Source organism: Lacerta agilis, chromosome 7, assembly GCF_009819535.1.
Source record: "Lacerta agilis isolate rLacAgi1 chromosome 7, rLacAgi1.pri, whole genome shotgun sequence".
In the NCBI taxonomy this organism is placed as follows: Eukaryota; Metazoa; Chordata; class Lepidosauria; order Squamata; family Lacertidae; genus Lacerta; species Lacerta agilis.
In genome coordinates, this window is record NC_046318.1 from 45,957,044 (window position 1) to 45,970,344 (window position 13,301).

At 42.7% G+C, this 13,301-nt stretch overlaps 1 protein-coding gene across 4 annotated transcripts in view; it reads right to left on the bottom strand.

Annotated features, from left to right (window-relative positions):
• GAREM1 (GRB2 associated regulator of MAPK1 subtype 1) overlaps positions 1–13,301 on the bottom strand; it is a 70,268-nt gene that overhangs the window by 2,377 nt on the left and 54,590 nt on the right. For 3 of the 4 annotated variants that reach the window (XM_033155111.1, XM_033155109.1, XM_033155108.1), the window contains exons 3-4: positions 12,980–13,110; positions 3,516–4,694 (exon numbers count right to left, since the gene is read on the bottom strand). In XM_033155111.1, the coding sequence (XP_033011002.1) occupies positions 3,516–4,694; positions 12,980–13,006 (1,206 nt within the window). In that variant the 5' untranslated portion in view covers positions 13,007–13,110. The remainder of the gene's footprint in view (positions 1–3,515; positions 4,695–12,979; positions 13,111–13,301) is intronic. The other variant, XM_033155112.1, reaches the window with a different exon arrangement.

A 13,301-nucleotide genomic window follows, 5' to 3' on the forward strand; every position in this document is an offset into this window, starting at 1 on the left:
ATGCAGAGCAGAAGGTGTGAGAGAATGACTTGCTTAAGCCCACCTAGTGAGTGCACCGATCAAGCAAGATCTGGATTTCCTGGGTGACTTCCCAGCTCTTTTTCTTTTTCACCCCCACATCACACCTGGTGTGCAAGCATTTAAGACAAGGCTTGAGAGTCCAGGTGGGTAACACCATCGAAATCAGAGGTAGATGCATCAGCTCAGGTCCCAGTTTTTTAAGGATCACAAAACAAGAGGAATAGGGGTGGTATTCATCCTGCAATACCCACAAAGGCGGTTAAAAACAAGCAAACCCTGAGTACTGGAATACTATTGCCTTCTTAGTAGCAGATATGTATTCGTATAGAAAGCATAGCCTGTCTACTTATCTGTTACCAGCAGAGGGCATATGGTAGCCACTGAAGGATTGCATGAGCTGGTACAGATGTTACTGGAAGCAGCTTATTCTGGTCACCTGCTTATATACAAACAGTCTACTGAGCAAGCTACGTCTGAAGAGGAGACTAGAGTGAAGGAGAACCTCTTCTTCCATAACTAGAAGCCATGCTAAAATATTAAAATATGCAACTACCCAGTAGGAAATGGGAAATCATTTAGAGTTGCTATCAGAAGAACAGAAAACTGCAAAAGTTTTAAAACTGTTTTAAAAACTAGGCAAGACAGTCTGCACATTTCGGTTGTAACCACCCTTCAACGTTGTGATTACAGATTTTGTAACTGTAAGCTTTTTTTAAAAAAAAACAAAAAACAAAAACAAAGGTGCCAGATAGCATACTACAATGGGAGAATTTCTCCCTCTGTGAATACTAACAGTGAATACAAGGCTTTGATTTTTAAAGCTCATTTCAAGACATTACAATGTTTTATGTATCCAGAATGCAGCACTATACCTGCCACTGTCCAAGCAATCATCATCAATTTATTAATCACCTTCTACACATCAAGGTGATGTACAATTAAAAACACCAAAACAGAGCTTAAAACACAAATAGCAGAGAAGGTAAAACTAAAACAATACTAAGTGGACACTCCTGGCAAAGACCAATTTATCCCAGCTGTGGCAGGGCATCAGAATAATAGGGGTGACAGTTGTGGGTACAGAGGCGCTAGCTGTACAGTGGTCAAGGCAATGCTGTGTCAACTGAGTAGAAGTGAGCTGCCAGAGGATAGCACTTTGATGACTACCATGCGAGGAGCTAATTTTTAGAGAGGCCTTCAATTCCCAAGCAAAAAAATCTAAATGAGTTTTGTTTTGTGGCTGTTACTGAATTCAGCCATAGCACCAACGAGCTTTCAGTGTTGCTCCCTAGATTGCAATAAATTGATTAAATTCTGACTTGAGCATCAGTATGGTATGCAGAGCAATAATGACGCTTTTATAAAGCGTGATAAAATGTTGCCTACATATCCAGTGTGAAGAAGCAGCTCAGTCCTAGAGAGAACTTCAACCCAGAAGACCATCCTGTACCAAGAAAGGCTCCATAGGGCACCGTTTTGAAGCTTTAAGAGTCAAAAATATATGCTCAGCAGTAACAAATGAAACAAATACTGTGCTCTCTAAATACTGTGCCAGGAATAAAAGAAGAGTCTTACTTACTCACGGTTTTAAACCAAATATATAGAGAAAGAACCTTACCCTTCAGAAACATGTATTTTTTTTAGCTTGCGTCTTTCCAATGACTACCAACTGGTGTTCATTAAACCAAGGCATATTTAAATAACTTCTTAAGTTAAGCTAACAATATGCTACAACACCATGGCTATATAAATCAGGGGAATGTTTTTGATGTGTCTAAGAGTTTCTCCATGCCTAATGGATTTTGAGAGTGTGGAGGACAGATAAATGAAAATGCCTACCCCGAGTCCTGCAGCTGTACAAAAGGGAAATTCCATGTCAGGTATAATTAGGAAAAGGGACTGAAAACAGAAACGTCATCAATGTAATGGCAAATTTATTATGTGGCCACACTTGAAATACTGTATACAGTTCAGGTTGTCACTTCTCAAAAAGGATATTGTAGAGCTGGAAAAAATGAAGAAAAGGCAACTCGAATGATTGCGGGGCTGGAACAACTGCCCTATGAGGAAAGGCTATAACATTTGTGGCTTTTAAGTTTTGAAAAAAGGCAAGTTGGAAGGGACATGAGAAAGCGAGATAAAATGGTGTGTGGAAAGTGGATAGAGAAAAAGGTTTCTCTCCTCATATTAAAAACTGGAGCCAACCAATGACACCAAATGGTGGGAGATTCAGGATACGATACAAGTATCAATGGCTGCAAGTCGTGATGGTTATGTATTAGCTCCAGCATCAGAGGCAGCATACTGGGGAACAACAGTGGGAGAAAGCCATTGTTCTCATGTCCTGCCTGCTGCCTTCCTACAGGCATAGGTTATTCAGTGTGGGAGGCAGGATGCAGGCCTAGATAGGCTTAGGGTCTGATCCAGACCTAGTTTTGGACTAGTTTTCTGTTCATACTTTCACCTCCGTTTCACCTCCGTTTTGCAGCATTTTGCATACTTTCAAAAATCTGTCTGATGAGAGTAAACGTTGGGACAAAAAAAAACACATGAATGTACGCTGCCAAAAAAGAGTCCTTAAAACCATTGTCTATCTCTACACCATATTTTATTTAATTCCACCATTTTATTGATTTCTACTGCTGATTTTTCCATTCAGGGCCTATTATTTTTTGACCCATACACCAGACATACGCTCATCTCTAATGCAATTTTAATCATACTGTTCCTTGATGCAAAGTATTACATGGAATACTTACGGTTTGCAATATAGAGACCCCTTTAAAAAAAAACAACCAAAAATACAAACAAACCTGCCTGTTCAATTTGCTAAGTCAATTTCCACCACTCAAGTGTTTCTCCATTTTCCTTCTTCCCCAGGAGCATTATGCAGGTTCCAAGTTGGTAACCTTTTGTTCTTGGGAGGACATATTCATTCAACATTGAGTTTCATTTTACCATTGAAAATGGCAAAAATTCTTTGCATAGCAAAAAAACATTTCTCCATTCAATTTTACATGTGAAGTTGCACAATGCATAGAAAAATACATGCTCTACAGGGAAACATCTCCCCCCCCCACTTGTGGATGCAATAAAATCCTGTTCTCAAATGTGGTTTACTTCCAAACCAATTAGAAAAGTGCAGACTCTAGAAGGTGGGGGGAATGAACATCAAAGCTGCTATCCTATACCCATCCTATTGGGAGTTAAGACCCACTGAGCTCAGTGAGGCATATTTTCGAGTAGATATCTACAGAATTGTACTTAAGTCTTCAAGAACTATGAAATGGGTATTGGCTAATTGAGGAAATAATTCTTTTTGCAGAAGATTTGGGGGATCTCAAAGCATCTGAATTCACAATTATGACAGTAGGACTTGTAATCCTGGGTCAGGAAATCAAGTACACCCCATTATCCAGATCAACACTTTCAAGTTTATGATCTGAACCTACCATCACCCATCTTTATTAGAAAAAAGAAAGACCATGACTTACTGCTTCTGATTTAGGAGGCACAGGTGGTGGAGGTAGGGAAACTTCTGGAGATTTTGATGTTACTGTTAAAGGTCCAGGTGCCGGAAGAGAAGAATTGCCGCACTTGGACCGGAAAGAACTCCTATAGCTGTCACATTTGTTCTTCTCACTTTGTGAGCGAGTGAGAGGCTGATCACTCATTTTCCCACCCCCCTGGTCCAGCCACAGTTCCTCATAAGGAAGTTCCGGTTTGGTAGGTAAACACAACGATTCTTCACAAACTTCAGGGAACAGGTAGTCGCTGCTGCCATCGCCAGAGTCCTGGCACTGCAGGGCATCATGGGAGAATAAAGCCCACTCGTTGCACAAGTCCCTGCAGCCGTGAAGGTTCACCTCGCTGTTTCCATGGAGGTTGTTTCCATAAACGCAAACCGAGAGGCGGTGGAATGATTGCGTCAACTCGTCCCGAGCGTAGCTAAGAGAGTTTGGCATGTGGTTGTGGCTGTGGGGCCGGGCTTTCTGCGGACTTTTGCACTCTTCATTCCAGTCGGCCTTCACATCTCTCACGCCGCGGGAATACTCGTCTATGTCAAACTGCTCTTCGCAGAGATTGAACCAGTGCTTGACAAAGGCTTCATGGCCCACCTCCCCTTTCACAAGGCTTTCGGGGAGCGTGAACTTTGGAAGAGCCAAATGCAAAGGGAAGTGCATGGGAATGATTTTGTTACTGTGCAGCGCACAGCAAACCACCACAGTCTTGGTCTGAATGTTGACAAACTTGTAGCGGTGCCCCTCGCGGACAAAATGCAGGTCGTAAGGGTTTCGCGGCGGAGAGCTCGGCACAGTCACGTTCACGGGCAGCCGCGTCTTCTCTACGATGTTGCGAATGGTGTGTTCTCCCTCCTGCATCTGCAGCTCCAGGGGACTGCGCGTGCTGAAGCGGCCCTTGCACTGGAAAGGCAGGCTAATGCTCTCGTTGGTCCTGTGGTTCATGCAGATAAGGCACGGCATCTTGCCTCTGCCCAGCTTGCTGATGGAATTGAGCTTTCCGATTTTCTTGAAGATGGTGTTGAGCCGCGACTTCTCCTTGGAAGATTTTGCATAGAGGATTTCCGCTTGCCCCATTAATGTCAGCTCGTCTCCCGTGCAGAGGGTGATGTTGTAAAGCTCGGTGTCTTCGTTGCATTCGCCCGAAGCCACCTGTAGCACAGAAAATTTAAGAGATGCCCAGATAAGCCATTTTGAACATGAAGCATAAAAGCAACAGCTGCAGAAACAACCAATTAAAAATTATTGAAACTGCAGATAAGGGATCAACGTGTATTTAAAATGTCTTATTTAAATTTCCTCTACAACAAACCTCATTTCTTTACTGAATATGAAATACTATGAATCTGTATGTATACAAGCAATTCTGACATATCTTGGAAAAAATTATGACCCAGCCTAAGAATAAAACCAATGCAATTAAAGTAGGGAAACCAAACATTTGAACCGAGTAAGACCTCCCCCCTTCATGGATCACTGCCTTGTCATGGCGAAGGGGCTTGAATAACTCCAAGAAGCTATGAGCTATGCCGTGCAGGGGTACCCAAAACGGACAGGTCATAGCCGAGAGTTTAGACTAAATGTGATCCACCTGGAGAAGGAACTCTATGGACATAAAAAAGGAGAAGCTTTGAGAAGAAAGTGAGAGTTTCCAAGGCATGCTCTGGTTCATGGGGTCACGGAGAGTCAAACATGACTAAGACGACTAAACAACAACAACAAGACCACCCCCCCGCAAAGCCTTGCAAATTAGGACTGAGTCACTCTGACTTTGCTGAATTTTTCATCCCACTCCCATAACTAGGGAATGGCAGTGCTGCAGTATGGCAGCTGCCAGCTGCATTCTTTCTCTTTTCTGGCTTGAGGCAGCCTCTATAGTTCCGCTGTGGATCTGTGCTTCAAGGACATAATGGAGTACTACAATGGTTGAATACTCATGTGTGTGTGTGTGTAGGTTAAAACATGAAGGAGACTATACAATTGCTATCAGTGAAGATGACACAGAGTTGGGCTACAAATGCTAGTGTTTCCTAAGCCCAGGAAACAGTCAAATTCTATTGTTGCAGGAAAGGTGATAGGTAGAGCTTACTACTGGGACTGATCATGGCCTGGAGGAATTGCAGCTTATCCCAAGGCAAGTAGCCAAGTGGCAAGCTACATGGCTGAACCAAGAGTCACAGAGAATCAGGAGTGAGCAATACTGAATGCACAAGTTAGGTTGCAGAGCCTGCCTCCCCTTGATGAAACTTGGCAATTTCATAGAAAGATTGCCACTTTTCTGGTCTACACTCTTTAAGAGCGTCAGAGGCAAGCTTCTTCAGCTGGATGTGGGGAAGGCTAGGTTTTCTTAGGTCTCAGCCTTGGGTGTGTATTTGTACTGTGCGGTGTAGTGGCTAAAGCACTGGACTGTGACCTGGGAGGCCAAGGTTCAAATCCCCATGCAGCCATGAATATCCCAGGGCAACGTTGCGCCAGTCACTGTCTCTCAGTCTATCCTACCCCACAGAGTACTTGTGAAGATAGAATGGGGAGTGGAAGAACCATATTTCTGTATGCCACCTTGACTCCTTGGAGAAAATATGGGTTATACGGTAAATATACTAATAAATAGGAAAAAATTTAAAAAAATGTTTTTAATTTAATTTTAGTTGTTTTTCTCAATTGCTTTTTAAACCTGTTCTTATTGTATGATTGGAAATCACCCTGAGACTTATATGGAAGGAGATTCATAAATTTAAAAATAAGAAATAAATATAAGCTAATAAATAAGAAATGGAATGGAGCTAGTAATGGCATGTGTGAAAGCATCATTTCCACACATAAACAGAGTACCACCTAAAATCATCGGCTCTTTTTGTTACTGAGTTAAGTGTAGACTGAGATCCCAATCTGATGATCAGCCCTAAGAACCACTCCTTCCAGTCACACTGGAAATTGCACAAATGGAATGCAGAAGGAACAGAACAAACCCATCGGACGTGTTCAGGCACCCACTATATTCATGTAATTCAAAATAATAACATTAATTACATCCACACAAACTAAACAAATGGGCTACAGACTTTTAGCTCTTGATACATTCTCCAGTCCTTTGTCAACCCTTTCCTATTTACTGAGCAAAAATATTGAGTTCACAATACCTCCCACAAACACATTGCCAGAGTTATGAAATCACAAATAACTTATACTTTTCCCAATAGGAAAATACATTTCTCCTCCCCCACTCCAAAAAAAAGGTTGCCAGGTTTGGTCATGGAAGATCCAGGTTCAAATCTCTGCTGAGCCATAATATTCATCTAAGTAGCTTTAGGCAAGTTACTGTCAAGCTTAACATATTACACAGGAATGTGAAAAAGAAAACTAAGAATATATTATAAACTCACCTTGAATTCATAAGATAGGACAAGAATGATGGCCTTTCCCCCCAATCCGTTTCAGTACTCCCTCCAGTGTTTTTGAATGTATGTATGTTTGTGTGATTTTTACCCTACCCCATAATTAACAACTCACCTGGTAGCTATAGGAGACCTGGCATTTTATGCTAGAGCAGTGGTGTCCAAACTTTTTTCAAAGAGCTTTCCAGTGGTGCAAGTGTTGTTCTGCTAGTGCATGTCTACCTTCAAAAACACTCAAAGCCCCTGCTAAGTGTGAATAACAACTTGACAAAACTGGAGGAGATGCATCTTATGCATGTGCTTAAAGCTGAATACTTTGGCATGAACAGCATGCCTGGCTAGTATTGCACTTTCAGAGTTTCCCAAGAGGAAGTAATTCAAATGCTGTGTTATCTACACATCCTCAATTGAGCTAATCTAGGAAACAATCAGGATTTCCCTGTACGTGATACTCATTCACAATTCAGGCCAATGCCATGGCAGTATTATGAAACATTAATATTAAAGAATGGTAGATTTCACACCGTGATTAACTATTCTCTCTCTCTCTCTCTCTCTCTCTCTCTCTCTCTCTCTCTCTCTCTCTCATTCACACACTTCTAGAGCTGCTTCACATAAGACTTTTTTGCTCCATGAACATCAGTGCTGCAAGGAGAAGGGGCATTTTGGACACATTAGTCTTTTTAATTAAACATAGACATGGTAGAACAGGCATGTGGAGTGTCCCCCCCCCCTTCAAAAAGCCCTCACATGTTTTGTACACCTTTTCCTACAGAAATACAATATTCATTGAAGACAGATATCCTGTGTGTTGTAGACTTCCAAGATGGGATTTAGTTTAGTAATATCAACTGGAGATAAGAACACTCTGAACTGTGCAGAACACTCCCCTCTCCTCACATTTTTGCATTACACACATCTCACATGAGAAACAAGAAGCAACAGAGAAATCAGTGGCCCCTGATTCCTCTTTTTGCAAGGTCTATGTCATGTGTGAATAGGCAGCTTGCACACTTGCTCTGTGGGGATATATATGAACTCAACACACATCTGAATGCAAAGATATGCAAGTCCTTGTACTGCACATTTGACAGGGTGGGCAAGACTGTTGCTGCTCAAGTTTAACACCTGAAGACAAAGTCCCTTGCTTAGAGCAGTAATTCCATGTCAGCTTTGTTATTCGGAAGCAAAGGTGCACATAAAAAGGTGTTCATTTACACTTTCATTTATTAACAGCAGAGACAAAAGAGATATGCAAAGGATTATAAATTAGTAATTTCTGACATAGTTCAAATACAGTTCTGCACTACCACAGATATCAGGCTCAGCCAGCTATTAAGTGACTGCAGCAATTTATCTTATGGCTTCACAGCAGTGTGTATAATGAACTGAAATAAAATGCTAGGTATCAGGGAAACCTAATTTCCTAAACAGTATTTAAAACATCTAACAATAAGTACATTAACTAGGTAGAGAAAAATGACATTTGCAAAGTTTCTTCTAAACTATGCTTCATGGCATCCAACTCCTCTCCAGCTTAAGCTACAACTGCTATCTATCTAAAGACAAACACAGTCAAGTTGGGCTTAGAAATGCCAAGGGGAACTGTAGCTCAGAACTGCAGTGCTAATTGCTTTGTCTAGGATTTCCACCCTCTGGCTTGCCAATGGCATTAATGAGCACACCCTCATATCCGGATCTCCTCCTTTTGTGGTGGTACACACAACAGACTTCAGAAGAAGTGATGATGTGCATTCATTGCCACCACCTCCGCATTATATTGCAATGGTCAAAGACCTCTATTAATACCTTCCAGCGTTCTGAAAGTGTTTGTAGTGTGGTCACAACTTGAGATCAAGGTCCCAGTGTGCTTGGTCTGACTCCTCTGCTTCCTCCCTCCCACGCTGGAGTCTCAGCTGCAGAATAACTCCTTTTGTTGCCTTACTGTGCAGTTTCCAGCCTCCTCTTTCCCCATACATTTGGAAACACATTTTTAGAGCTGAATTTGGGATTAGGGCCCCTTGCTGGTCTCGAGGCAAACTGTATGAGACTACCTCGCAGACAGATTGGATTCAATTTTGCATCAACAAAGTAATGCTTCAGTGTACTGAAAATATTTGCATTCATGGACTTGAAGCTTTACCCTGAGAACCTGAATTATCTTGCAGTTAGCTTATTGGGTAAGAATCCTCAACAACTTTTCCCTTTTTCATCAGAGAATTACCACCTCCAGGATCAGGAGGCTCCAGTCCATTTTCTTCTGCCACTATGCTGGAAGGAGTGTGTGTGTTTAAAACTTGCAGCCCCAAGTTCTGCTTTCAAGAGAGAGATGTGGAATTGGTGAACACTCAGTAACTTAAATTATAAATTCATGTCACTGATTCCCACCTGGCTAGTTTTGTGATTCGGGCATCGCACTAGAGCAGGGATGGGGGACCAGGTACTGCTGGAGTCCGATTCACATCTGCCCCAGCTAGCATTGCCAGTGGTCAGGGAGTTGGAGTCCAATTAACATCTGGAAGGCCAAAGGCTAGCCACTTCTGCACATATAGGATGCACATATTGGCTTGACTAACTGGCAGATTTGAGTCTTGGCCTCAGATTTAACACCTAACTCAACCCTATTAACTTGATGTATTGGCTGCATTTGTAGCCCTCTGTTCCTCCAAGGGGTTCAGGGCTGCTATTCATGAGGTCATCATATTTTAGCCACATGACAAAACCTGTGAGATAGTATAAGCTGAGAGATAAAGGCAGGTCCAAAGTCACCAAAGAAACTTCACAGTTGAGATGGGATCTGAAGCTAGATTTTCTACATCCAAATATAGCCTTCCAGTGTGGGAAAATTAGCTCCTAACAACTCTGGTGATTATAAAGGGCAGACCAAACAGGAAGGTTTCACCATAAGTTTGATCACTGGAAATTTAGCTGTGTTCAGATATCACGTTCCTGGTTCTTCAAATTATTTGGTTAGAATGTGGTTCAAGAATAGGTGATGAGAAAAACTGATTCTTCCTTCTCACTTGTACCTTGAGAAGAAGACATGGTTTCCTCAGACCAGTTTTCTGTGACATCCTAACTGGCAAACTGTGGTTTAATTAATCCCTCCAAACCAGGATTGCAAACTATAGTTTGATGAGCAAAGAGGAAGCTGTCTTATATCAGGTCAAACTATTTGTCTCACTAGCCTAGTATCATCTTGGCAGGAGCTCTCCATTTCTATCTTGAACAATAGTTGCCATGTTCAGGTGTTACAATCTGGACTAGCCATTTTCAACCTTGGGTCCCCAGATGTTTTTGGCCTACAACTCCCATCATCCCTAGCTAGCAGGACCAGTGGTCAGGGATGATGGGAGTTGTAGGCCAAAAACATCTGGGGACCTGAGGTTGAGAAAGGCTGTTCTGGACCCTCAAATTGTGATTTGCTGAGGGACTGTGGCTCATTCCCAGGTTCAATCCCTGCCACTGCCAGTTAAAAGGCTCAGACAGCAGGTGATGAAATAATATACCTTTGCCTATATTATCTTACAGGACTTTCATGAGGACAAAACAATATATTTATAATACTTGTAAAGGTGTTCACTGTGCACCTCTCATGCCTTAAATATCAGGACCTGTAAAACCCAGGCTGGAGAAGACAAATTTTCTACCTAGAAAATGCCCAAATGGCTATGACAATTTTTATTTTGCTAAAAATATAGTGTCCACCTGCAATTTATATCAAACCACCATGAATACTTCAGTTTCAAAACAGGGGGAAACAGTGCTCTTGCAGCTTGGGGAAGTTACATACTCCTAATTAATCATTGCACAAATATGATAACATAAGTTCAGTGTGTGAATACCAACACAGACATATTAGTGGTCATTATAATCTCCCACCTAGCAGTTTGAAAGCACGTCAAAGTGCAAGTAGATAAATAGGTACCACTCCGGCGGGAAGGTAAACGGCGTTTCCGTGCACTGCTCTGGTTCGCCAGAAGCAACTTAGTCATGCTGGCCACATGACCCGGAAGCTGTCTGCGGACAAATGCCAGCTCCCTCGGCCTATAGAGCGAGATGAGCGCCACAACCCCATAGTCGTCTGCGACTGGACCTAACGGTCAGGGGTACCTTTACCTTTATAATCTCCCAAAGTGCAGAGTATGCTGTTCTGTTCCACATCTAATATAGAATCAATGTACACAGATTTGTGTGTTGTGTGTTGTACAGACATAACCCAAGAGATCCTAGCAGGAGATCTCCCAGTTAGTACCATTTAGAACTCCCATGGGACTTACTTGGCTTTTTCTCTAAACTTGTGTGTGTGGGTGGGTGGGGGATAAACATGAAGATCAACAGGGCCGAGTCCAATTCTAACATGCTTAACTTTCTGACTTAGATGTTACACCCTCCTCTCAAATTTTCCTGAATATTAATAACGTTATCTTGACTATAGATGAACTTGCTCAAATGAGAGGTCAAGCATACATAGCCACATCCAAAGTACATAGGAACATAGAACTATGCCTTGTACTTAAACAACCCATCAATCCATGTAGCTCAGTACTGTTTACTCTAGACTGGCGGCAGCAGCCCTCTATGGTTTCACAGACTGGGAACATTTTCCAGTCCTACTTGGAGGTGCCAGGGACTGAACCTGGAACTTCCTGCATGTAAACCCGTGCTCTACCATTGAGCTACTGCCCTTACACAGTGATAGACTACCATCTTGGATAGGCCCATGCAGTATGTGCACCTCCTTAGAAAACAATTACTTACTCTTCTAAAGTGATTGTGGCAACAGGAAAAAGCTTGTGGCATTTAACCGTTAAGGTACATCCAGAACAAACATGGAAACTGCTAGAGGTCATTCTAAATGGCTAAGACCAGACATCTCCAAACTAAGGTCCGCAGGCCAGAGACGGTCCGTGGGACTCAGTTATCCGCCCCACGGTGACCCCCGCCGCCCGCTCTTACCGGCACGGCTGCTAACTTCTGGATCTGCGGAGCACCGGAAATAGCTTGTGCGCAGACTCAAGCATAATTTCCGGCGCATTTCTGGGTCTGAGGCGGCCCGTGCGCATGCGCACAAGCTATTTCTGGCACTCCGCCGACCCGGAACAGCGCCAGAAATAGCATTTGTGCATGCGCAAGCATCATTTCCAGGCACATCCGGGTCTGAGGAGACCGTGCACATGCACACAAGCTATTTCTGGCACTCCGTCGACCCGGAAGAGCGCTGGAAATAGCGTGGGCGCATGCATATGGGCGCACGCTCCCCCGTCCTCCAGCCCGCCACGCAATCGGCACTGGAGGAACCGGCCCAAGGCCTGGTAAGTTCGCCGACCTCTAACATACAAGATTGGGAAGAGAAAGAGAAAGAGAGAGAGAGAGAGAGAGAGGCACAGTCTACACACTGCAGTCGGAAATCATGTGGGTAGTAGTTTCTGACATTACTTTGTTTAACAGTGCTATGGCCTCCCTATTTGCAGGGCTTAAAGAAAAAAGCAACAACATTTCATTTGAATCGTGCTATTTCTCGTGGCTGCTGCATAGATTTTAGATCAAGGAATCATTAGTCCTTTCTGTTTCCATGTAAATGCTGATAATCTTCACCAGTGTTGAGGGGTTTCAATAATAGTCCATACAGCCCCTATGTAGCCTAAGACATTCTGTGGAGTGAATGAAGCAGCTGCTCCCTCACCAATTAAAATCTAAGGGGTCGGAGGGGAGGGAGAGGGAAGGGGAGTGCACAACAAAAGAATCTCTGTCTAAAATTTGGAGGCATTTAAACAGATCGGAAAAGAACATTGCTTATTGAAGGTGGCGCCCTCTTTTTAAAGTCTTCGTATATATCTTGCACTGATTCACAGACACTTCAGCATGAGTTTGGGGGAAATGTACACAGTAAGTTGCAGTTTAAATACCATCAGACTAAGACAACTCAGCAACCCAAAATTACTTCTCCCACGGAGCACAATTGCTCAACTGCCATGTATATATAAAAAGGGTTTAACCATAAACCATTTCACTAGGGATAAATATTAGTTTAGGGGCTACCTTAACGTTGAATGTTATTTCCTCCATGACGTAAACTCGTTCAGGAAATGCTTTAGCCACCTCCTCCACACTGTTAAAATACTGCACTGGCTCCTTAATATCACGGTCTTGTTCCAGCAGCTTAAACTGCCCTGAAAACAGATGATAAAATAGAAGAGCAATAAGATATTTATATTGGACGGCTGTTTCTGTGGCAACTGCTAACGCATTCCCTACGCTATTTAACTTGGTCACTTTCCTCCAATTATTAACAGTTAGGCAATGGAAGAACAGATTGCACAACTCTTTGCGAACCTGAAAAGGAAAGAGTTACCAAGCTTTG